At 36.6% G+C, this 27,706-nt stretch overlaps 1 protein-coding gene across 2 annotated transcripts in view; it reads left to right on the top strand.

The window, feature by feature from the left end:
- Nucleotides 1-501: 501 nt before the first annotated feature.
- LOC120083996 (probable LRR receptor-like serine/threonine-protein kinase At1g06840) overlaps nucleotides 502-27,706 on the top strand; it is a 46,788-nt gene continuing 19,583 nt past the window's right edge. Inside the window, exons 1-8 of one of the 2 annotated variants that reach the window (XM_039039900.1) lie at nucleotides 502-798; nucleotides 1,098-1,245; nucleotides 1,609-1,680; nucleotides 1,821-1,892; nucleotides 2,158-2,301; nucleotides 2,391-2,462; nucleotides 2,649-2,720; nucleotides 11,372-11,446. In XM_039039900.1, the coding sequence (XP_038895828.1) occupies nucleotides 693-798; nucleotides 1,098-1,245; nucleotides 1,609-1,680; nucleotides 1,821-1,892; nucleotides 2,158-2,301; nucleotides 2,391-2,462; nucleotides 2,649-2,720; nucleotides 11,372-11,446 (761 nt within the window). In that variant the 5' untranslated portion in view covers nucleotides 502-692. Of the gene's footprint in view, nucleotides 799-1,097; nucleotides 1,246-1,608; nucleotides 1,681-1,820; nucleotides 1,941-2,157; nucleotides 2,302-2,390; nucleotides 2,463-2,648; nucleotides 2,721-11,371; nucleotides 11,447-27,706 lie in introns of those variants that run through there. The other variant, XM_039039901.1, reaches the window with a different exon arrangement.

The raw sequence follows: 27,706 nt of genomic DNA, 5'->3' as shown, positions 1-27,706 counted from the left end.
AAATCTACATAGAGTGATTAAAAAGTCAAACCCTATTTCCTTAGGAAAAAATCAATCCTAATTATCTAAAAATTCAATGTTCTTCACCTCTTTTAAATGGTGGAAGTCACCACATGTGCTTTGAACCAAAAAAAAAACTCCTTTCAATTTTTTTTTAATCTCTTGAGTAATTTTTGTCGGCAATTTGGGGATTAAATATAAATAGTTAGCAATGCCATAACTTAATCTATAGCTAATTGAGTTGACTGGGTCCACATGGCGGTAGTGGAAATCTTAAATAAGTAGATTCCGTTCCGATTCCGTTTCCAATCACGGCGGCATCCAGTGTTTTTCGGTATGTCTTTTCGTTTCCGAAGCGAGGAAAACCCCATCGCGCTCGTGGGGAAAAAGGAAAAAGAAAAATATAAACTAGAATTATTGACAAAGCCTATACCCACTCTGACCTGGTCGTTGTTATTTTATTGTCTTTCCATGACTTTGAAGAAGTGCATGAAAGGGATGGCTTCTGTCATCATCAGCTACAGCAATTTGAAACTCAAAGTAAAACTCAATAACAATAGATTCTAACCTTCCACAGCCACCACCACCTACCTTCCCTTTTCATCTTCTGAAACCCAAACATCTATTTTCAACTATTCATCCTCCCCAAAGCTTCCAATTCTTCCTGTATTCTCAGTGCTTCCCCTCCTGAAATGTGTCGATCACAGCAGTGGGCTTTTGTAGCCCTTCTGCTCCTCTGCTCCTCGTCGTCCTTACTAATTGTTGGTGCAGCAGAAATGGTTACCCACCCCTCTGAAGGTAATTCATCTTCTCCCTTCTAATTGATTTTCACATTTCTTTTCCCGCAAAATTATTCTTCCTCAATTCTCCTCTCAACATTTATTCTCCAAATTATCTGAAGCATCGCGCTCACCAGTTTCTAGATTCAGATTATGTCATGATTGAATTCACATCTTTTTCTGGATATCATCTATTTTTAGTATCATTTCCATGGTACTTTTAACTCAGAAGACCATGGACCAACTTAGCTCTTAATTCTTATGGTCTATCTAACCTTCTTCCTTGAAGTTTTGGTCACTCTTTCCTTTTATTTTCAGTGGACGCTTTGCTAGTCATCAAAAGAAGTTTGGTCGATCCTAATGGGAATCTGAGCAACTGGAACAGAGGAGACCCTTGTAATTCAAACTGGACTGGTGTTCTGTGCAATACTACATTGGATGATAACTATCTACACGTTGCTGAATTGTATGATCTCAAGTATTTATGGATTCTCGTAACTTATGTTAAGACGTATCTCCATCCATCCTTTGGTATCAGTTTAAAAATAACAATTTGTAATTGTTATTATGGAAGTTGTTGTTATGGACAATCTACAGTTCTTAATTTTATTAGTTAGTCACCGACCTAACTTTGGGACTTGAACATCTATGAAACGGCTTCTTGTTCAAATAATCGACTGCATACTCCAAATTTGTAAATTATTGCGTAGCGTGGTTATTTGCATTTCATATTTTGGTCAGTCATATATGAGGTGTTAAATTCTACTTTTCTCCTCATACCTTTTCATGAACAAGAGGCTAAACCATCGACCTGTACAATTCTTTGCAGGCAACTTCTAAATATGAGTTTATCAGGAAATTTGTCACCTGCGCTTGGTCGTTTATCTTACCTGAGAGTTTTGTAAGTAACTAAAGAACAGGAAACGGAACTTTCATTGAACTTAAACTAATAGGTTGATCTAGAATTTGATTTATCCATGTCGTGGGTGCCATGTGGTTTTCTCTCTCTGCTAATTCAGCTTTTTTGTATTTTGTGAAAAGGGACTTTATGTGGAATGAGATAAATGGGGAAATACCAAGAGAGATAGGCAACCTAACGTCCTTAGAACTGTTGTAAGCTGTTCTCCTTTTCTGCTGGTTTACTTATTCACTTTGACAAAGGTTGGTGGTTTATCTAAAAATATACTGATACACCATTATATATTCACTAAAATTTTTAATATGCTCATAATCCATGGACAAGTTCTCACAGTGTTAGTATATATAAACCACTCGATGTATCTGAATATTTATTATTACAAGGGAATAGTTGTAATATGGATCTGATACTTCATATTTCCTCTCCTGCACTGCTTTACTTTCTATAAAATGTTTACAGGCTTCTGAACGGGAACCAGTTGTCAGGTTCATTGCCTGAAGATCTTGGTAATCTTCTACATTTAGACAGAATACAGATTGACCAGAACCATATATCAGGACCTATACCCAAGTCTTTTGCAAACTTAAAAGCAACAAAGCATTTGTAAGCACGTTTCTGATTCTGAAAGGAGAAAATATTCCTTCTTTGCATCTTGAAGGTTTTTGTAATCCTCCTTTGCCTTTTTGGCTCAGTCACATGAATAACAACTCCATCAGTGGTGAAATCCCATCTGAGCTATCTGGATTGCCCAATCTTGTCCACTTGTAAGTTGCTCCCCCATCCTCACCACCACATATACTTTCTAATGCAAGTTTTGTTTCCTTGAAGTTTGTTGGCTTCTCCAGGCATTTGTAGTGTGTGCATACACTCTACACTGTACTTTTTTTAATATAAAAACTATTTAAATGCTTATACTTTTGGCTAATGACATATTTTCCCACTCTTGGCAGCCTTCTCGACAACAACAACTTATCGGGGAAACTTCCACCTGAGTTGTTTCAATTGCCAAACTTAGAAATACTGTATGCCTTCGTCTCCTGCCACCTTAATTGCTTCAAATATATATGAACACCCCTTCCCCGGCTCAGTCTTCTCTTCTTCTTCTTTTTCCTCCTTTTTTTTTTGTTGGTTTTATTTTTTCCAAAAGAAATGTCATTGGAAACGTATTAGGAGAGAAAACATTGGGATTTTTAGAAATAGAAANATCGAATAAACAGAAGGTCATAGTTAGCTTAGGATTAAGATTGAGTTATCTTGGTCATCGAATTGAAATAGTTAGTCTATATTGTAAACTACGTTATAAACCATGGAGCCCAGTGCTTACTTTCTCACCCTGCTAACCTACCAAGAGAATATGTATAAGTCACTGTTTGCATGTCTTTTCCAAAATTTTCGGATGTCTCCAAAGGGACATTTTAATAAAAAACTGATTGATAAGGACTCAATCTTAGGCGACTTCTGTTAGTATTTCAATCTCTTACGACAAGGTCTAAAAACCATATTCAAACTCATTAATAGGCGAGGGAAAAAAAGAAGAAGAGGGAATTGCAATAGTATGGAAGATGTACACCTTTGTCCAACTCAAATAATCATATTATCAAGAACATCATTCTAAGACATTAGACAAAATAAGCTAAGCTCAAAAACCAAACGCCCCCCCAATTCAAACAAATATCTTGGATGGAAAAATTCCCAAAGAGTTGAGAAAGAGAGCACCAGGTAGAGACATTGATCCTTGCAATTTCAAATTACTCTGACCATTGAAGGGGTTTATCATGGAACACTCTTTGGTTTCTTTTAAATCTATATTCAGGAAGCAATGCTTTGACAGCATTAACCCATAATATTTGAGATTGAGGCTTCAAAGGAGTGGTTAATACTTAAAGAACGTTTTCTTTAAAGGAAGCTCCAAAAACCCAATAAAGATGAAAAATAGCTGGAAGCTTTTCCCAGCAAGCAAGAGAATAGCAGCAGTAAGAAAATAAATGTTGAAGATCTTCACTGGCAGCCATACATAACGGACAGATTATGGAGAAAGGCAGCGAGATAGCAATTTTCTTTGAAGAACCGAAGAACAATTTAAATATCCAAAGAGCATTATCCATGTGTAAAAGTATTATTTCTCACATATTACAAGGGTACAAGGCCTTAATTTAAATAGAATACAAACCTAATGAAAGAAGGAAAATATTGACAAAGAAGGAGAGAATCCTATAGTAATTACAACAAATAAAACTAAATAAAATAAAATATTTGCACAAATCAACAATCCCTTTCAAGATGTCTTCCATTGCCAACTCGTAATCAATTTGTCGAATTGTAAGTTTTGGAGCCTCTTTGTCAGTACATCAACAATTTGCTCTGTTGTAGGAAGATAGGTAGCGCATATCACTCCATTATCAATCTTCTCCTTTATAAAATATTTATCAATCTCTATATGTTTTGTCCTATCATGTAGGACTGGGTTGTGTGCTATGGATAAATTTCAATTATTTCCATAATCTTTTTATCCATATGTCCTCACAAATGCCATGTGCTAAAGCCCTGAATTCTGCTTCAGTACTACTCTTGGCTACCGCATTTTGTTTTTTGCTTCGCCATGTAACTAGATTGCCTTCAACAAAGGAACAATAGCCAGAAGTTGATCTCCTATCTGTGGTACTACCTGCCCAATCAGCATCAGTGTAAATTTCTATGTGTAAATGACTATTCTTCTTAAATAGTATCCCTTCCCCTGGCGTCCCTTTCAAATATCTTAGAATTTTGTAGGCAGCTTCAAAGTGGGTTGGCCGTGGGACATGCATGAATTGGCTCACCATACTGACAGCAAGAGCAATATCTGGACGAGTATGAGATAGATAAATAAGTCTTCCCACGAGTCTCTGATATTTCTGTATGAGATAGATAAATAAGTCTTCCCACGAGTCTCTGATATTTCTCCTTGTCTTTTATCTTTGTATCCTTTGCAGCTTGCAATTTTAAGTTTGGCTCAATAGGAGTTTCTGCTGTACAACAACCAAGTAAGCCCATCTCTTCAAGTAAGTCAATGACATATTTTCTTTGATTAACAAGGATACCTTGTTTTGACCTAGCAAATTCCATCCGTAGGAAGTATTTCAAGGTTCCCTGGTCTTTAATTTGGAATTCATTAGCTAGTTCATCCTTCAAGTTGTTCATCTCAGCTTCATCATTACCTGTAAGAATGATATCATCAACGTAAACTATTAAAACAACCATATTATCATGGCTAGTATGTTTGTAGAAAATGGTGTGATTTGCTCGACTCTGACGGAACCCATAACCTGTCACTGCTTGTGCTTTCTCAAAATATCCAAACCACGCTCTAGGAGATTGTTTAAGGCCATAGAGGGATTTCTTTAACTTGCAAACTTTGTTGGTTTCAAGGTTGGCTTCAAAACCTAGTGGTAAGTTCATAAATACCTCCTCCTCAAGCCCACCATTAAGAAAGGCATTTTTTACCTCAAGCTGATAAAGGTGCCACTCAAAATTAACTGCGATAGATAACAACACTCTAATGGAATTGTTTTTTGCAACAGGGGCCATTGTTTCATGATAATCACTCCCATAGGTTTGTGTAAAGCCTTCAGCAACCAGCCTTGCTTTGTATCTTTCAACGCTTCTATCAGCTTTGTACTTTATAGTGAACACCCATTTACACCCCATTGTTCTCTTATTTTCTGGAAGCTCAACAACTTCCAACGTGCCATTTTCTTCTAGAGCACTCATCTCTTCCATTGCTAAGTTCCAATTCGTATCATTCAAGGCTTCCTGTATATTCCTTGGCACAAATAGATTTGTTATCGTAGAGGTGAAAGCTCTATAATTATTAGACAATCTACGGTAAGAGAAGTAGTTTGCAATAGGGTATTTAGTACATCGACGGATACCTTTCCTATGGGCTATCAGAATATCAAGATTAGAGACATCAGGTAAAGGACTAGAAGGAGATGAAGAACTAGGAGAAATAGGGGTAGAGTGTCTAATACCTGGATCTTCAGGATCATTCATCGGAGTATTCAATTGGTTTTGTGATAAGTCAACTGTCCGATCTCGATCTCTTTGAGTCAAGTTTTTCTAATATAAACTTGAAGTTCAGGTTTTCGACTAGTTAAGTCAGTTTGTAGTGCTTCTCCCCCTGAAGAAGAACTCTCCCCACTTGACATCGGAGGACTAGAACTCATAATTTCAGGACCACTGATGTTTGAGAGAGATGAAGTGTCCCAAAAATTATCTTCAAGGTTATATGCCTCCCTTTAAAGAGAATTTAGGCTAAAAAATGGTTGATTTTCCAAAAAGGACACATCCATACTCTCAAAATACTTATTGGTCAAAGGATCAAAACATTTGTAAGCCTTCTTATGAAGGACATAACCTACAAAAATGCATTTAGTGGCTTGAGGTTCAAGTTTAGTTCGAGAAAGAGTAGAAGTATGGATATAAGCAGTACACCCAAACAATTTAATAGGGAAATCAGAGAACAGTCAGTTATTAGGAAAAAACTCATTGAAGTGATATAGAGGGGTTATAAAATTCAAAACCTTAGATGACATTTGATTGATCAAGTATGCAGTTGTAAGAATAGCATCACCCCACAAATATTTTGGAACATTCATAGAAAACATTAGGGCACGAGCAGCTTCATGTAAGTGTCTATTTTTTTCGTTCAGCAATGACATTCTGTTGAGGTGTGTCACGACACGTAACTTGATGAAAATTACCCTTATCTTGCAAAAAATTGGTTAATTGTTCATTGAAATATTCAATGCCGTTATCAGAGTGAAGAATTCAAATTTTAGTTTGAAATTGAGTCTTAATCATATGGTAAAACCGAACAAAAACTTCTTTTACCTCTGACTTTTTTGTTAACAAATAAAACCAAGTTAAACGAGTGTGATCATCTATAAAGGTAACAAACCAACGCTTACCACTATGAGTCAAGACTTTAGACGAACCCCAAACATCATTATGAATTAAGGAAAAAGGTGATGAAGCCTTGTAAGGTTTAGGCAAATAAGTGGATTGATGATGTTGGCAAAAATGTAACTTTCACATTGAAAAACAGAACAATCAAATCCGTTAAATAAATCGGTAAATAGATACTTTAAGTGGAAGAAATTTAGATGCCCTAATCTATGATGCCAAAGCATTATAATTTCTTTAACAAAAGGAGAACAAACACTACTCGAGCCCTGAACTTTTTCTATGACTAGCCAAAACGTCATCAAAGTAATAGAGACCATCAATCATCCTAGCACGTCCAATCATCCTTCCGAGTTCCGATCCTAAAAGATACAATGAGTTTCACAAAAGATAACACGACAGTTAGCATCCGTGGAGATTTTACTAACATACAACAAATTACAAGTTAATTTTGGAACAGGAAGGACAAAACGTAATGTAAGTTTTGTAGTCAAAGGGATAACTCATTTTCCTCATCGGCAATGCAAACTTTTTCATTGCAATACACAAGAGAATATGATTCGAATAAACAAGAGAAACTAGTCATATGATTAGAGACTCTGTAATCTATAATCCACGGAGATGAATTAAGGCAAGAGAGAGTTTTAGGACAAGTATCTGATTGTGCCAAGGAAACACTAGGATTACCAGATGATGAAGTGCTATTTAGCAACTTTAGAATTTGATCAATTTACTCTTTACTAAACAGGCTTGAGAATTTCGCTCACCTTGCTTAGAACTTTTCCAATTCGTAGGTTTTCCATGAAGTTTCCAACAAGTTTCACGCGTATGTCGAGGTTTATTGCAATGGTTGCACCAGACACGAGGCTTTTCATGTGGTTTGTTGGATTGATCAGAAGCCTTCATTGCAGTGTTTTCAGTCACCAACGTAGTGCATTCAACTGAGTCAATAGTTTTTTTGTAAACATAACATTCCTACGACTTTCTTCTCTGCGAACTTCTGAAAAAACATCATTAATAGTTGGATGGGTAGTTTTTCCAAGTGTTCTTCCTTTAACTTCATCAAACTCAACATTGAGGCCGACAAAGAACTTGTAAATACAACCATCTTCAACAGTTTCCTATAGTGCTTTTGGTCCTTTGTAGACTTCCACTCATACGTATCAAAAGGTCTTGCCAAATCCACTTTAGAGAGTGAAATATTGTGTAACTGAGTTAGTTCCTTGTCATATATCACTCAATTTCAAGTTCAACTCAAACACTTGTGACTGGTTGCCCAAGCCAAGTCATAACCATGGAGTTTTCAGCGTCACGTTCGGCGAATGACGGGTCATCTAGACTAAGGGCGGTCTTTTCTCCTGTGATGTAGCCAATCTTCCCTCATTCGGACACTTTGAGACCAACAAAGGAAATTTTCCCCATTAAGCAAATGGTGATTATTGAACAGTGGGACCGGTTGAATGGATACGATTGTTGCAAACTTTAGCGATGGGTGCCATAGTGTCCGACATATTGCTGGCAAAAACAAACCCAAAGAGAAAAAAATAGTAGATCTTGAAAGAAAAACCAGAAAATTGGATCCGGAAGAAAAACTAGAAAATTGAAGAGACAAACGGTGGCGGTGGTAGGAGGCAGCAACCGACAGTAGTGAGTAGTGGCAATGGTTGTAGACGTGACTGGCCGACAAACAGGAGAGAAACGGTGACGAATCAAAAATCAGAGAAGCAAAGCAACAAAACACAGAGGTAGAGAAGCTTGAAGGTCTGCAGCTTCGACGGTCGATGGCTCTGGTGGCGATGTGACATCCGGCAAGGCTCTAAGGGACCGGCGATGACAACGAACGAGGAAGAGCTCGACAGCGGTGCAACTAGGGTTTTTTTTTTTTAGGTTTTTCAAAAAATTAAGGTTTTTAGGGTTTCAGCACAATTTTATGCTCTAATACTATCTGTAAAAGTATTATTTCTTACGTATTACAAGGATACGAGGCCTTAATTTAAATAGAATATAGACTTAATGAAAAAAGGAAAATATTGGTAGAGTAGGAAAGAATCCTACAAAATAATTACATCAAATAAAACTAAATAAAATATAATATTTGCACAAATCAACGACCCAAATAAGAAAATTAATTCTTTTTGGACTATTTAACTTCCATAAGCCTTTAAAAACCTCCTTATCCATACTTTCAGCTGCTGTTAGTTTCTTGACACGAGATTTAACTGAAAAAAATTCCAGATGACTCCAAACTCCAGCTTCTAGAATATGAGACATTCCCCACTGACTTGCTGGATAACACTTGAAGAAGTTGCTGAAATTCCAGAATTTCTTCTTCTTTGAGTAAAATTCTAAAGTAAACAGCCCATGACAGTGTTCCTACATCCCAATGATTAGAAACCGAACCGTTTGGGAACTTTTTGCTACTCCATAGAGCTGAGGAAATCTCAGGCTAAGAGCTGAATAATCAATCCATGGGTCATTCCAAAATGAGATTCGATTACCATCATCAAGTTTGAAGGAAGCAAAACCTTCTACTTGCAACCATGCTCTCGAAATACCGATCCATGGACTTCTAAGACTCACTGCTTTTTCCAGCCGTATGCCATGAGTAAGAGTCTCTACTGTGAATGCTGTATATTACTTTACTCCATAAGGCATCTGGTTCTTGAAAAACTCTCCATCCCCATTTAGCAAGAAGAGCCAAGTTTTTGGACTTTAAACTTTAAACCTCCCAAACCGAGGCCACCATCCTTTTGAGATTTAGAAAGCAGCTCCCATTTGACTAGATGATTGATCTTGCTGCCACTATTTCCTTCCCATAAGAAAGATTTCATAATTCTTTCCGACATGGATTCGACTTCAGCCGGCATTAAAAAGAGGTACATGTAATAAATTGGCAAGTTTTCCAAAACTGATTTACAAAGGGTAAGCCTCCCACCTCTGGACAAAGTAAACCGTTTCAATCGATCAAGCTTCTTTTGAAATTTATGAATTACTGGCTGCCAAAATGCTCATTTTGGTATCACAATGTGTAAAAGAGAATCTTCTTTCTTTTGGCCTTGGGATCTATTCTCTTTGGCTTGCTTGCACCAGGAGATCGTTTTTGGCTTTTTTTCTTGGTCAAATTATGAGCTTCCTTGGTGTTTCACAGTTTCAGAGAAGATAATGCCAACTTGCTGATAGGTCCCAAATTGTAAAAGCGTACTAAAAGAAAGGGAAATAGGACTGACGAAACAAACATTTGGCAGAATCTTCTCCTATATGTAAAGAGGTTTACTCAGCTATATGGCAGTCTAAAGCTCCCAAAAGAATCAACATTCTTATTTGGGTAATGATTAATGGTTCTTTGAATTGTTTTTTTTTTCTTTTGAAAGAAAACATAACTAATGAAAGAGACTAATGTTCAAAAAGCAAGGAAACAAAATATTCAAAAAAAGACATAGAACTGCTGAAAACCCTAAGATGTCCATTCTAAAATTCATGAAAAAAGAGAGAAGACAAATGCTCCCCAATTCAAACAAATATCTTGGATAGAAAAGTTTGTAAAAAGCTCAGAAAGAGAACACGAAGATGAGGCGTTGAATCTTGCAGCTTCAAAACGATCTGACCATTGAATAGATTTATCATGGAACACCCTTTGAATTCTTTCAAACCAAATTACAACAAGTAGAACTTTCCCTGCATCGATCCATAATAGTTGAGCCATGGGCTTCAAGGATGGTCGAGATAAGACTTGAAGAACATTATCTTTGAATGAAACACCAAAGATCCAATGCCGATAACACAAGGACAGCAACTTCTTCCAACAAGCAAATGAATAACCACGATCAAAGAGTAGATACTGGAGATTCTTATAAGCAGCCAAAAATGGGACGGCAACTTTCTTTGAAGAACTGAAGAGCAATTTAAGGATGACCGAATAAGAACATTAATTCTTTTGGGGCTATTCAACTTCCAGAGTCCTTTGTAAACATATTTGTCCTAAGCTTTAGCTGCTGTCAATTGTTTGAAAAGAGAGTTAATCAGAAAATATTCCAGAAGACTCTAGTTAGAGCTCTCATCACCCTAACGAAACCAATTTAGTTTGCTTTTCTGATAGAATCTTGCTCTTCAGTGAGATAAATGCCCATCAATTCCCTTTGATTGCTGCACAAATAGTTAGTTCCATTTCAGACAAAGCAGAAGTCTCGGCTTTTGATTCAAGGAAAGATAAAACATTCTGGAAGCTTTTTCCTTCTTTTTTCTTTGGATTTCAACAGTTGCCCTCTACTTTTTAACAGCTTCTTTAACCTTTCTCAGTTTAAAATGTATAACAAAACCTGCCCATCCTTGAATGTTACAGCCAGCAATAGAATCTTCAATAATTTTAATGCACTTTGAATTTAGAAGTTAGCTATTGAAGAATTTAAAGGGGAATGACCCCAAAAATTAAGGAGATGATTTTCAAAATTTAATAATTACATAACTACCCTAACTTTGAAAACAGTTTACAGTAGAAGGGTAGGATTGTTGGAACTGTGGATGGGTCTCTGGAGAATGTCTGATCTCTTGTCAGTTTCCGATGAGTTTTGTAATGTTAGTTTATTTTTATTATTCTTAGGATTTCTGTTTATCTTCTTTCCCAGTTTTATTTATATGTCATTCGTTGTAGAATTTAGTCTGCACAAGTAATCTTCTGCATTTTTCCTTTTCAAATAAATTTGAATTTAACAGCCTGATTTTATTTGATTTGCAGTCAACTTGACAACAACAACTTCAGCGGGGCCACAATACCAGATTCTTATGGATATATGACTAAATTGTTGAAATTGTAAGTGATTTTTAAAGAGATTGTGCATGTTATTGTAAGCGAATTCAGCCTGAGGTAAGGCTAGATCCCATTTCTTTGGTTGATCACTATTAAGACAGCGAAGTAAGTTACCCAAAGTCCAGTTGGTGACCTCGGTTTGGCCATCCATTTGAGGATGGCTGGCTGAACTATACTTAAGCTTTGTATCCAACTTCTTCCATAAGCTCTTCCAGAAAAAAACTCATGAATTTTATGCCCCTATTAGACACAATACTCTTGGGAATGCAATGAAGGTGTACAATCTCTTTAAAGAATAAATGAGCAATATTAAGAGCATGAAGGTTTCCTACAAGGAACAAAATGGGCCAATGATTAACAATAACAAATATAGAATCATAACCCCCCATTGAGTTCGAGGCAACCCAAGAATAAAGTCCATAGACAAATCCTCCTAGTAGGAATTCAAAGAGGCGTATACAATCCTGTATTTTAAGAATGCCCTTTGGACTTTTGACAAACAAAATATTGTTTTCTAAATTTGTTAACATCTTTCCGTGGTTGAGGCCAAAAGAAATGTTCAGACTCTTAGTTTGAGAGGAATAAATTATTTTATTTCCAATGATTTTAACCATGAGATACAAAGCCTTTTTATATAGGAGAAAGGTTATATATATAAAAGGAAAAGTCTTAATAAGAATAAAAAGAACCTTAATGATTTTACAACACATCCATATATTTACAACCAACACTCTCCCTTAAGCTGGTTTAAATATATCTTCCATTGCCAGCTTGTCAAACATTCTATCAAATTGTACTTATGGTAGCCCTAGGGAGATAGGGAATACATATCATACCAGTTTCAATTTTCTCCTTAATGAGGTGTTTGTCGACTTCGATATGTTTTGTCCTGTCATGTAGAACTGGATTATGGGCTATAGAGATGGTAGCCTTGTCATAATATACTCGTATAGGAGTCTTTTGAAAGACCTTCAGTTCTTCCAATAATCCTTTTATCCATATTCCTTCATATACACCGTGAGCTCGAGCTCTAAATTCTGCTTCAGCACTGCTTCTGCCAACCACATTTTGTTTTTTGCTACGCCAAGTGACTAGATTACCTCCAACAAATGAACAATAGCCAGAAATAGATCTTCTATCCATTGTACTTCCTGCCCAATCAACATCAGTATAAACTTCAACCTGGAGATGGTTGTGTTTCTTAAACAATATGCTTTTTGCTGGAGTTCCCTTAAAATATCTCAAAGATTCTATATGCAACTTCAAAGCGGACCGGTTTTGGCGAGTGCATGAACTGACTTACCATGCTTACTACAAAAGCACTATCTGGACCGTAATTGATTGAAGCTAATGAAATAAACAACCTCACAGATGCCATTTTTACTACTGGAGAAAAAATATCAACATAGTCAAAACCATAAGTTTGTGCATAGTCTTTTGCTACGAGGCGTGCTTTTAATTGAGCAACAGAACCATCAGAATTGACTTTAGCTGCAAACACCCATTTGCAACTGATAGGTTTCTTTCCTGTAAGGAGAGAAACTAATCCCAAGTACAATTGTCATCTAAGTCATACAAGTTAGGATGAGACAAAGCTTCATGAACAGTTTTAGGGATGGAGACAGACTCTAAGAATGCAATGAATGAACATGTGGAAGACGACAAATGGTTATTTCAGACAAAAGAGGAAATAGGGTGAGTGCACTTACGTTTACCTTTACGAAGAGCAATAGGAAGATCATTGCTCATTTCTGGATCCAATGATGAAGAATACTCTGGTACATGGCACTGAACTGAAGGAGATGAAGATGCCTCTAGTACCGGGTATGGAGTTGAAGGAGGTTGTCGTCGATTATAGACCTTAATAATGGGTGGATGAATAGAGGTAGACATAGGTAGAGATGAGACGGGAAGAGGATCAGAAGGGGAAACAACTGTGTAGACAAGGAAATCATCTTCTGATTCCTTATGCTCCCCCTGATTCTTATTCGAAGAGAAAGAAGGTGACGAAAAGAATGAGGAATGTTCAAAGAACGTGACATCAGGAGAGACAAGATATTTATTTAGACTTGGACAATACTCTTAGGTTTGAGAAAGAATCAAAATACTATATTCATTCACCAAAGATATGAATATATACAAGTGTACAAAGCATAGAAAAGGAAAATATCACAAAATATTTACAAGAATGGAAAACCCTAACTATAGAATTATAACACTCCCCCTCAAGTTGGAGCATATATGTTAATCATGCCCAACTTGTTACATAGATAATCTATACATCTTCCATCCAATGCTTTCCTGAAAATATCTCCTAATTGTTCTCCAGTCTTCACATATCCTGCAGATACCAACCCTTGTTGAATTTTCTCACGTACAAAATGGCAATCAACTTCAATATGTTTAATCCTTTCATGAAATACTGGATTAGACGCAATATGAAGTGCTGCTTGATTATCACACCAAACTTTGTCGGTGTGGTGATTTCAAATCCCAACTCAACAAGAAGTTCATATATCCAAATCAATTCACACATAGATTGTGCTATTGCTCTATATTCTGATTCCGCACTTGAACGTGACACCACATTTTGCTTCTTACTCTTCCAAGAAATTAAATTACCACCAACAAAAACACAATACCCTGAGGTTGATCTTCTGTCTTCTTTAGATCTTGCCCAATCGGCGTCTGAGAAACATTCAATATCAGTATGACCATAATCCTTATATAATAAACCACGTCCGGGAGCAGCCTTTAGATAACAAAGAATTTGTTCCAATGCAGCCCAATGATCAACTGTAGGGCATGACATGTACTGACTCACAATACTTACTGAATAGGCTATGTCGGATTGAGTCATTGTAAGGAAATTAAGTTTTTCTACTAACCTCCTATATCTTTCAGGATCTTTTAGCAATTCTCCATCTTTTGTGAGCTATAAGTTGGGCATCATTGGGGTACTATATGGCTTAGCCCCTAGCTTTCCTGTTTCAGTCAACAAGTCAAGTACATATTTTCTTTGTGATAATAGAATTCCTTTCTTGCTTCTTATTACCTCAATTCTTAAGAAGTATTTCAACATGCCCAAATCTTTGGTATGGAATTGACTATGAAGAAAGGTCTTTAGAGACTGGATACCTAAAGCATCATCACCGGTAATCACAATATCATCTGCATATACGACTAACAAGATGACACCACCCTCAGGTCTCTTAAAAAAGACCGAATGATCTGACGTGCTCTTTTGCATTCCAAAGCTTTCAATCACCTGACTAAAATTTCCAAACCAAGCTCGTGGGCTTTGCTTTAATCCATACAAGGATTTACGAAGGCGACACACCGTTCCATTCTCCTCTTGAGCAACAAACCCTGATGGTTGCTCCATATACACCTCTTCTTGAAGATCACGATGAAGAAATGCATTTTTAATATCAAGCTGATGTAAAGGCCAATGATTGATTGAAGCTAAAGAAATAAACAACCTCACAAATGCCATTTTTCCTACAGGAGAAAAAGTATCAGCATAGTCAACGTCATAAGTTTGTGCGTAGCCTTTCGCTACAAGGCGCGCTTTTAACTGAGCAACAGAACCATCAGGATTGACTTTAACTGCAAACACCCATTTGCAACCGATAGCCTTCTTTCCTACAGGGAGAGAAACTAAATCTCAAGTACAATTTATCATCTAGGCAGCATTCTCCTCCACCATTGCTGCACACCAACCATATTGAGACAAAGCCTCATGAACAGTTTACGGATTGGATCAGACTTCAAGGATCAATGAATGAACTGTGGAAGTGACAAATGAATATGAAACCAAAAAGAAATAGATTAACACATGTTACGTTTATACCTTTAAGAAAAGCAATTGGAAGATCATCACTCGTTTTGGCTCAATGACGAAAAGCACGTCTAGTGAACAGGCATGAATTGAAGGAGGTTGTCGTCGAGTTATAAAACCCTTAACGATGCGTGTGAAGATAGAGTAACCACAGTAGAGATGAATCAGGACAGAGGATTGGAAGGAGAAATAACGTTAGACAAGGGAAATCATCCTCTAATATCCTTAAGGCTCCCTCCGACTCTTATTCGAAGAGAAAGACGTGATGAAAAAAAATGGTATGTTCAAAAACTATTTAGAAGAGACGAACAAATATTTATTTAGACTAGGACAATAACACCATACTCTTTTTGGACACGGGAATAACCAAGGAAAAATACATTTTCAGACTTTGATCCCGCTTGCGTTATGCTGAGCCGAACAATCCCCAAAACAAGCACGTCACAACCAAATTATTTTGGGGAATGGGAAACAAATGTTGCTGGGGCATTTAAAGTTACGAAAAGTATTATCTTACCCTTAAGAAGAATGAGGCATGCGATTATATTAAGAAACAAGCTGTGGATACAGCATCAGCCCGACAAAGTTTGAACATGTCATCTGAACAATCAAAACTCTGGCTGTCATCAAGGAGATTGACCGATTCTTCGATTCTGCAACTCCATTTGAGATGGTAGTACCGACACAAAAGATGATGAAGAATGCCTATTGGTATCTTAAATAAGACTTAGTTTTGAGAGAATTTCCTTAGCATATCACTTCAGTAATTTTTATATTTCACCACTACAACTTAGTTTGAATTTCAGCATGTAAGTTACGGGAAATATGAGTTTGAGAAAAGTAACTTAGAACGACTTTTCATTAAATATAACCATGTAACACGAGAATAACTCAATCGACAATATGTACAAATAACCTAGTCCCCTTTGGACTCAACAGACAAGGCGACCCAAAAACATCAGAATAGACTAATTCAAAAGGAGCACTAGCTCGTTATTACCGAATTCATAACGAGAAATTAGCAAATTACATGCTCACAATCAAGAAGACAATGTTGAATTGTTGGGATTGAGAGACTCTTCAAGTAGCAGAGGAAGAACGGATGACCCAAACGACAATGCCTCTACCAAAGGGACGACACACGCTTGAGCATGTAGGCCGTAGGTGTTGTGGTTTCAAAAGATGTACAGGCCTCCAAATTCACAGCCCTTTACCAATAGTCTTTCGTTGTAAGTCTTTGAAATAAGCAATAACCAGGAAAAAAGAAGACACACAACAATGAAGATCACGATTGGGTTACTCTGACCGAATCAAATTAAACGAAATTGGGTAATTAAAAAATACCAGACTAAAAAAATTGATTCAGTTAAGAGACGTTCCTAGATCTAAAACAGGAGTGGAGTTCCATCAGCTAGGAGATATTGAAGCAGTAGGTATGTACAAAGTGAGAAATTAAAACTGGGGTACCTGTCATATGTCTGTATCGCAGATCAATGAACCCACTTTGACGGGGAGAATAGAAGGCATTTAGAAATGTTACCTGTCTCTGCGATGGCCGTAATGGGAGTAGAAGATGATGCCCTCAATGACTCTTGATACTGCTGAAATTTAGCAAACTCCTCTGCAGAAATCGTAATTGACTTGTCAAGATTATCAGGCCGACATGTGCAGAGGGTGATGGCATCCTTTTACCCTTATTCAACAATCTTCTGCATTCACGCTTCGTATGTCCTGGTTTATGACAATAATAGCAAACAACACCTCTTGGATTTGATCTTTGGTTATTGGGATGACCTTTGCAGTTATTTGATTCAACCCCTTATTACCTCTATAATCGTTTGTGCGCCCAATCAAAGCACTACTAGAATTCAATGACGTACCTGCTTGTGTCTTCTCAGTACGAAGTATTCGAGTGTAAGCTTCTTCCAACATGAGATATTTGAGCTTAACACTTGATCTTTGGCCATCTCATATTTAGGTGCAAGACCTACTAAAAAGCTCATGATAAACAACTTTTCACGTTGAGCCATTAAAACTTTTGGATTCATGCTGATTGGCATCAAGGCATTGAATTCCGCGCATGTATTTTTAACCTCTATAAAGTAGCTTGTAAGAGATTTTTCTCCTTGATCAGGTTGATATAGAGTCTTACAAACATCAAATACTCTATTAATATTCTCTTTCCCTGAATAAAGGAAATCCAAATATTCCAATAGTTCCTTGACTGATTTGCAGTGATTTACTAGTTCAACAATTTCACGGTTAATAGAATTCTTGATTTGTAGAAGCATTCTTGAATCGTCCTGCCACCAAATCTTCTTATTAGCATCAATCAGTGACTCTTCTGTGATGTGATCATCCATCTCCATGCTCCTAATAAAGTGGCGAACATTTGATCTCCATGAATAGTAGTTGGATCCATTCAACTTGTGTTCAGTTACTTTTGACACCATAGGAACAATCTCAGACATGACTATTGGTTTCTTATCAGCCATTACCTAAAAAAATAGACACCGGACAGCAGAGAATCAAACCCTAATTTATCAAAGAGATGTCTTTACAAGCAGTGAGTATATCTATATATCCCAAACAAACATACCACCAAGAAGAGTAAACAAAACTGAGGAAACCCACAGAAGACGAACCAAAAACAATGGTGTGCGCGCCGGCGCGTGGACGGACGACAAAGGAACAAGCGGCACGTGAGCCTCACGCGCTGGTCAGATGGGATTCGAACTTTGGGTTTTGTAGATCGGCGGCTGGGCTCCTCGATGGACTGGGTGGTGTCGAAAAAATAGCCTTTTTTTTTCTCCCGGCGGCGGCGGCGGCGGCTAACGACGGCGAACAAACCAAAGACGGCGACTGTGAGCAAAAGTGTAAACTCACCTCTCCACAAAACCCTAAGCAGATGGCAAACGAACTTTGGGGTTTTGTAGATCGGCGGCTGGGCTCCTCGTTGGACTGGGTGGTGTCGAAAAAACAGCTTTTTTTTCCCTGCGGCGGCGGCTAACNCATGTAAAACTCTTAGGTTTGAGAAAGAATCATAATACTTTATTCATTCACCAAAGATATGAATATATACAAGTGTACAAAGCATAGAAAAGGAAAATATCACAAAATATTTACAAGAATGGAAAACCCTAACCTTAGAATTATAACAACACTGATACCCCTTCTGAACACGGGAATAACCAAGGAAAATACATTTTAAGGACTTTGGATCTAGCTTGGTATGTTGAGGCCGAACATCCCAAGCAAAGCAGGTACAACCAAATATTTTGGGTGGAATGATAAACAAATGTTGTTTGGGATAAAGTACGAAAAGGTATCTCACCCTTAATAATGGAAGAGGGCATGTGATTTATTAAGAAACAAGTTGTGGAAACAACATCAACCTAAAAGGATTTTGGAACATGCATCTGAAACATTAAGGCCCTGGTTGTTTCAAGAAGACGACGATTCTTTCGTTTTGCAACCCCATTTTGAGATGGAGTATTGACACAAGAAAATTGATGAAGAATGCCATGGACATCTAAATAAGACTTAAGTGCATGAGAGAAATATTCTTTAGTATTATTGCTCCGGATGATTTTAAGACCACCACTAAACTGAGATCAAATTTCAGCATGAAAGTTACAAAAATGAGAAAGTCACTCAGAATGATTTTTGATTAAATACAACCACATTACACGAGAATGTTGAAACTGTTCAACATAGAGATAGACGGGTGACCCAAACAATAATGTTCTTCAAAGGGAGACGACACGCTAGAGCATGTGATGACTATAGGTATTTGTGGTTCAAAGATGTAAAGACCTCCAAATTCACACCATTTACCAATAGTCTGTTTTGTCGTAAGATCTTGAAATAAGTAATAATCAGGAAAAAAGGGGACATAACAATGAAGATCACGAGTGAATTTACTAACCGAAATCAGATTAAAGGAGAATTGTGGTAAATCTAAAACCGAGGACAAAGAAATTGATTCAGTAAGATGGACGGTCCCTGATCCTAGAACAGAAGTTGAAGTTCCATCAGCTATAGTGACACTAGGTGAGAAGGTAGATGTACAAAGGTTGGAGAATAAATTGGAGTTACTTGTCATATAGTCTATAGCGCCAAAGTCAATGACCCATTTTGAAATGGAGGAAAGAAGACATTTAAAGATGTTACTTGTCTCTGCGATGGCAGTATTGGGAGTAGAAGATGATGCCATTAATGACTCTTGATACCGTTGAAATTTAGAAAACTTCTCTGCAGAGATCTTAATTAACTTGTCAAGATTACCAGGAGTAGAAGTGACATGTGTAAATGGCGCCCTTTGATCCTTACTCAACAATTTTTTGCATTCATGTTTTGTACGGCCAGGTTTACGACAGTAATAGCAAACAACATCTCCTAAATTTGATTGTTGGTTATTGGGATAACTTTTGGAGCTATTTGATCCAATCCCCTTATTACCTCTATAGTCATTTATGCGCTCAATTAAAGCATTGCTAGAATCAGATGACATAATTGGTGGCTTCTCTGTACGAAGTATTCGAGTCTAAGCTTCTTCCAATGATGAGATGTTTGAGCTAGACAAAACTTGATCTCTGTCCATCTCATATTTAGGTACAAGCCCAACTAAGAAACTCACGATAAACAACTTTTCCCGTTGAGCCATTAGAACTTGGCTCAGAACTTTTGGGTCAGTGCTAATTGGCATTAAGGCATTGAATTCCACACATGTATTTTTGACCTCCATAAAGTAATTTGTAAGGGATTTCTCTCCTTGATCAGGTTGATATAGAGTCTTATACACATCAAACACTCTATTAGTGTTCTCTTTCCCAGAATAAAGAAAACCCAAATACTCCAATAGTTCCTTGACTGATTCAGAGTGATTTACTAACTCAACGATTTCACGGTCGATCGAATTCTTGATTTGTAGAAGCATTCTTGAATCGTCTTGCCACCAAATCTCTTTAGTAGCATCAGTCGGTGGCTCTTCCTTGATATGATCATCCATCTCAATGCTCCTAATAAAGTGGTGAACATTTGATCTCTAGGAATAGTAGTTTGATCCATTCAACTTGTATTCGGTTACTTTTGACATCATAGGAATCATCTCAGACGTGACTATTGGTTTCTTATCAGCCATTACCTAAAAAAATCAGACAAAAAGACATATTAAAATTTAAAGGAAAGTTGTGTTGAAGCAAACCCTAATTTACCGAAGAGATTTTTCCTTCAATGAATCTCAAACAGTAAGTATATAACCCAAACAAACACACCAAGAGAGGAAACAAATCCGATGACACCCACAAAAGACGAACCATAACGTTGCACATGCCTACATGTGTCGGTGCGTGGATCGGACGCCGAGAGAAGAGGCGACACGTGAGCTTCACGCGCTAGTCAGATGGACACCGAACTTTGGGTTCTATAGATCGGTGGTTGGGCTCCTCGTTGGACTGGGCGGTGTCGAAAAATAGCGGTGGTGGCAGTGGTTGACGGCGGCTAACGACGGCGAACAAATCGAGGATGGCAGCGGTGGGCAAAAGTATAAACTTACCCTTCCACAAAAAACCCTAGATGTAACACAAAAAGGTTCTAAATTCTCTAACCCTAAGGTTCACAAAACTCTAATTTTCTAGAGCGCTCTGATACCATGTAAAACTCTCAGGTTTGAGAGAATCAGAATACTTTCTTCCATTCACTAAAGAAACATATATATACAAGTGTACAAGAATGAATCATTTTGATACCAATAGTATCAAGTATCTATGCTTGTAAAATGGCGATCTTCACGAATTCGATTTCTTTGGGATTTGTATCATACCAATTACATCGAAATAAAACAACTTGTTTCCTTTCGACATACTTCAATTCGATCACTTCTTTTAAGATACCATAGAAGTCGACCCCTTCACGATCATGTCCTCCAAAAACACAAACTCTACTATTTTGAGTTGTGCAATGATCATCCCGATCTTTTGAGTTGAATTAAACACCATTGTATATACAACTCCCATACGAACTAATTCAAATATCAGGGCCACTTGAAAGTGCATACAACTCACGCACGATTCGTTAGTCATCGACTGAATTTTCGATTGTATCTTAAGTAACATTAGCAACTCACAATCACTATACAATTATGATAATGATTACAACACACAGAAACATACTCCAATGCATATAAACTTTGATTTTAACCCAATCTGGAAATTGTGCTTCATGCATCTCAAGAACATTAGCTTCATTTCTATTTTGTAGCTCAATCTCGTGTTCACTATAAGATCGTAATATCAGTAACAAATAAAAAATTTTCATGAAGAAAACTTTCATTAATGTACTAATTTCATGCCTTCTATATGGATCTACTGCTTCACAATTTGTTAAAACATACCAATGAGCTTTTTGTAGTTCAACACGTGATAACTCTTTCATTCATGAACCACTGATTGGACCTACTTTTTGTGAAAATATAGGTTGATGTCCATTGTCTTTTGAGGTACCAAGATCTAATGTATCAACATTTCGAACTGTTCTGTTGAACTTGGTTTCAATTCCATGCAAATCGAACTGTTCTGTTGAACTTGGTTTCAATTCCATGCAAATACATTGAACAAAAGGTCAATGCTTCATTACCTCCCATATTATCACTTGTTTCAACTCTGATGGAGCTCCCATCACCTTGATTTTCAATCTCTCCCCCACTTGTTAAATCGGTTAACAATGCACGCATTTCATTTTCATTAGCTATATCTTCATGATTAGGCTCCACAGATTCTTTACGTCTACGAGTTTCTATAGATTCCAAAAAAGAAAAGTCTGGAGTTTCTCCATGATAAATCCATCTATCATAGGTGACAGCCATTCCATATCTATATAAATCACTTTCGACATCACAAGGTCTTTTCATTATGACATTTTGACAACTTTTGGATGGACAACGTGTATACCTTCTCTTATTGACATGTTCCTTTGCCAAGCTAATAAATGATCTTATTCCGTCTGTATATTCTTTACATAATCTATTTCGAAGTTTTGTCCCACTTTTATCCATATTTTTATCCTACAGAAAAAATAAAATAAAAGGGCAAGATCACAATTTCATTATGATTTTTAATCAAACAATAATATCCAAGTATTTTATCGACATGCTCACTGCTAGAAACCATTATTCTTTTCTCTTATTAATCTTAGGAGGAAAGAGTTTCTTAAATAGAAGAAATACCCAATTACAAATAAGGAAAGAATAAAATAATTACAAATAAGGAAAGAATAAAATATAGCAAATATAATACAATAAGTACAATATAAAATTTCACAATAAAGGAAATAATCAACACTCCCCTTCAAGCTGGTTTGAAGATAGCATTCATAGTCAGCTTGTCAATCAACTTGTTGAATTGCCATTTTGGAAGACCTTTGGTTAACACATCTGCAATTTGCTCTGGTATCGAGAAAAAGGGAATGCATATTATTCCTGCATCAATCTTTTCCTTTACGAAGTGTTTATAAACTTCAATATGTTTGGTCCTATCATGAAGGACTGGATTGTGGACAATGAAAATTGCTGACTTGTTATCACAATAGACGCGTATGGGCATTGTCTGAGAGATTCAATTCTTCCAATAGTCTTCTTATCCATATGCCCTCACAAATACCATGGGCTAATGCCCTAAATTCTGCTTCAACACTACTTCTTGCAACCACACTTTGTTTTTTATTTCGCCACGTAACTAGATTTCCTCCAACAAAAGAACAATACCCTGAAGTAGATCTTTTATCAGTTGTGCTTCCTGCCCAATCAGCATCAGTGTAAACCTCAATATTTAGGTGGTCATGCTTCGTGAATAATATACCTTTTCCTAGAGTACCTTTCAAATATCTCAAAATTCTATAAACTGCTTCAAAGTGAACTGATCCGGGAGCATGCATGAACTGACTTACTACATTAACTGCAAAAGCAATGTCAGGACATGTGTGAGAGAGGTATATGAGTCTCCCTATAAGCCTCTGGTACTTTTCCTTTTCTTTTACTTCTTTTTTAGTTGCAGTAACCAATTTTAAATTTTGCTCAATAGGAGTTTCTGCTATCTTGCAACCAAGTAAACCCGTCTCATTCAGTAGGTCAAAAATATACTTCATCTGGTTGACAAGAATGCCATTTTTAGATCTGGCAAACTCCATTACTAGGAAATACTTTAAGGTTCCCAGGTCCTTGATTTGAAAATCATTAGCAAGGTTTTTCTTCAAGATATTCAGTCCTGTCTCATCATTACCCGTAAGAATGATATCATCAACATACACTATCAAAATAACCAACTTACCACTTCCATCATGTTTATAGAACATAGTATGATCAACTTGACTTTGACTGAATCCATAACTTGTGGTTGCCTTTCCAAACCGTTCAAACCATGCTCTGGGAGATTGTTTAAGCCCATATAATGATTTCTTTAACTTGCACACTTTGTCAATCCCGAGATCCACCTCAAAACCTGGCAAGTCCATAAAAACCTCTTCTTCAAGATCCCCATTGAGAAAGGCATTCTTCATATCAAGTTGATAAAGAGGCCAATCAAAATTAACTGCTACAGACAACAAGATTCTAATAGAATTAATTTTAGCTACTGGAGCAAATGTTTCTTGATAATCAATACCATAGGTCTGAGTGAACCCCTTGGCAACCAATCTGGCCTTGTACCTTTCAATACTACCATCAGCTTTACATTTTACAGTGAACACCCATTTGCATCCCACCGTCTTCTTATTTTTTGGTAGTTCGACTATGTCCCATGTGCAATTTTGTTTCAGTGCATTGAACTCTTCCATCACGGCTAATATCCAATTCAAATCATTTAGGGCTTCCTGTATATTCCTTGGAACAAATAGGTTGGTTATTTTGGATGTGAAGGCTTTATGACAGTCGGACAATCTATGATAGGAAAGATAGTTTTCAATGGGATATTTGGTGCATTTACGAGTACCTTTCCTATGGGCAATTGGAATATCAAGATCAGAGACATTAGGTAAAGGATTAGAAGGAGATGAAGAACTAGGAGAAATAGGAGTAGAGTGTCTAATACCTGGATCTTCAGGATCATTCATCGGAGTATTTGATTGGTCCTGTGATAAGTCAATTGTCTGATCTCGGACTCTTTGAGTCAAGTTTCTTCTAGTATAAACCTGAAGTTTAGGATTTCGACTTGTAGAGTCATTTTGTAGTGTTTCTCCCCCTGAAGAAGAACTCTCCATACTTGGTATCGAAGGACTAGAGGTCATAATGGTAGGACCATTGATGTTTGGGAGAGAGAAAGTATTCCAAAAATTATCTTCAAAGTTAGATATCTCCTCATGAAGAAAATTTGGGCCAAAAAAAGGTTGATTTTCCAAAAAAGACACATCCATACTCTCAAAATACTTGTGGGTCAAAGGATCAAAACATTTGTAAGCTTTCTTATGAGAAACATAGTCTACAAAAATGCATTTAGTGGCTCGAGGATCAAGCTTAGTTCGAGAAAGAGGAGATGTATGGACATAAGTAGTACACCCAAACAATTTAATTGGTAAATCAGAAGACAGCCGGTTATTAGGAAAAAACTCATTGAAGTGATTAAGAAGGGTTTTAAAATTCAAAACCTTCGACGACATTCGATTGATCAAATATGCAGTTGTAAGAACGACATCACCCCACAAATATTTTGGAACATTCATAGAGAACATAACGGCACGAGCAACTTCAAGTAAGTGTCTACTCTTTCGCTCAGCAATGCCATTCTGCTGAGGCATGTCACGACACGTAGCTTGATGAAAAATGCCCCTTTCTTGCAAAAAATTGGTTAATTGTTCATTGAAATATTCAGTGCCGTTATCAGAGTGAAGAATTTGAATTTTAGTTTGAAATTGAGTCTCTATCATATTGTAAAATCGAACAAAAACCTCTTTTACGTCTGACTTTTTTGTTAACAAATAAAGCCAAGTTAAACGAGTATAGTCATCTATAAAGGTAACAAACCAACGGCTACTACTATAAGTTAAGACTTTAGACGGACCCCAAACATCAGTATGAATTAAGGAAAAAGGTGATGAAGCCTTGTACGGTTTAGGCAAATTGGTGGATCGATGATGTTTGGCAAAAATGCAACTTTCATATTGAAAAACTGAACAATCAAATCCTTTAAATAAATCGGGAAACAGATACTTTAAATAAAAGAAATTTAGATGCCCTAATCTACGGTGCCAAAACATGATAGTTTCTTTAACAGAATGAGAACAAACACTACTCAAGCCCTGAACTTTTTTATGACTAGCAGAAACTTCATTAAAGTAATAGAGACCATCAATCATCCTAGCACGTCCAATCGTCCCCCCCGATTCCTGATCCTGAAAGATACAATGAGTTTCACAAAAGATAATACGACAGTTAGCATCCTTATAGAGTTTACTAACAGACAACAAGTTACAGGCTAATTTTGGAACATGAAAGATAGAACGTAATATAAGTTTTGTAGTCAAAGGAATAGTTCCTTTTCCTGCAATAGAGGTGAAGCTGCCATCGGCAATGCGAATTTTTTCATTGCAATACACAGGAGAATATGATTCAAATAAACAAGAGGAACTGGTCATATGATCAGAAGCTCTAGAGTCTATAATCCATGGAGATGAATTAAGACAAGAGAGAGCTTGAGGACAAGTACCTGATTGTACCAAGGAAACACTAGGATTACCAAATGATGAATTGGTCAGTAGGAGCTTCAAAATTTGATCAATTTGCTCTTTGTTAAACGAGCAGGAGTCAACAACATTAGCATTAAAGGCATGTTGCTTAGAACTTTTCCAATTCGCAGGTTTTCCATGAAGTTTCCAATAAGTTTCACGTGTATGTCGAGGTTTATTGCAATAGTCGCAAACTCGAATGATGGGTACCTTAGTGTCCGATATATCGTTGAAAAAAAAGGAAACCCAGAATACAAAATCAGTAGATCTGAGAAAAAAACAACACAATGGCTTAAACGAACCAGCAACTAGGAAAATTATAGCTGACGGGCAGCGGCAACCGGTCGGCAGAAGATTGGGCTTTTTCTAGGGTTTCAAAAAGAAAAAAATAGGGTTTTTTTAATTTTTTTTGGGGGGTTTTAGGGTTTCAAAATTTTGTTGCTCTGATACCATGCTAGAAACCATTATTCTTTTCTTTTATTAATCTTAGGAGGAAAGAGTTTCTTAAATAGAAGAAATACCTAATTAAAAATAAGGAAAGAATAAAATAATTACAAATAAGGAAAGAATAAAATATTGCAAATATAATACAATAAGTACAATATAAAATTTCACCATAAAGGAAATAATCAACACTCACTAACAAAGTTTCAACTAAAAATTAAATGCAAAAATGCTAAAAAATCAAATGCAGAGATGTACATACATTCAAGGAGCTACAAGATACAAACGGAATCTCCAAACAAAAGAAAACGTTTGTAAATGAGCTCCAACCATAAAAATTTGTTCACATAAACCTACTTCAAATCAATGTAAACACACAAGTATTCACACTTTAGTAAAACAATTATTCTCAAAATCAAAGATTATTAAGCAAAAGTCTACACTCGATCATCATAAGTAGCATAGAAATCATAATTTATTAAATCAACATAAAAGCTACAAATTGTAAGAGTAAATCCTATATTGAGTTCCTTTACAGCTTGTTGGCAAAAGCTCTCCCTCAACCTTTTGCACATATCCTATTGTTACCCCTTCACATTCAATTTTGTCTTTGATTTAATTTCTCACTTCTCCAAGAGCCATGAATAAAAGTGGAAATAAAACAACACAACAAAACTCTCTTTTCTATAGCACCATATCCTACAACAGAGGGCAAGAGAACCATACCAAATATTTTTTACTTCTGAGTTCAACTTTGTCCTTTTGAGCTATATTATTCAACATGTTACCAATAATAATATTGGAAATATCATTTGAGGTAAGCCAAAATGCATAAAAAAAACTTAATTAGTCAATAAAACTCAATGAAAAAATTACAAATAGTCCATGTTATCCTCCAAATTGAAAACTCCATCCAAGTTTTAACTGCCAGAGTAGCAAAAGAGAAGTGTTATTGTAGTACAATATGCTTGGATTTAGGGAGACTCTAGGAAATAGGAGGAAGCATATGGAGATTGTGGAATATGTTTGAAGGGTAATCGGCATTGGAGGATGGGTAAGGACCTTGAAAAACCATAACTTTAATATATGTTTGTCAAATGTCAACCAATAATTTAAGCTTTTGCTTCTTGGTTTTTGGGCATTAACGTGGGGGAAATATCTCAAAAATCCTATTCACTTGCCCTTTCTTTGTTTTCCCATTTTGCTTCAAGGAGGAATTGAGGGAGAACTCTATATGAGAGAAAATAGGGCTAACCAAACATTCA

This window comes from Benincasa hispida, chromosome 8 (genome assembly GCF_009727055.1).
Source record: "Benincasa hispida cultivar B227 chromosome 8, ASM972705v1, whole genome shotgun sequence".
NCBI classification, from domain to species: domain Eukaryota; kingdom Viridiplantae; phylum Streptophyta; class Magnoliopsida; order Cucurbitales; family Cucurbitaceae; genus Benincasa; species Benincasa hispida.
Note: the sequence above shows the minus strand (reverse complement) of the source record. Positions and strands in the feature narration are given on the sequence as shown.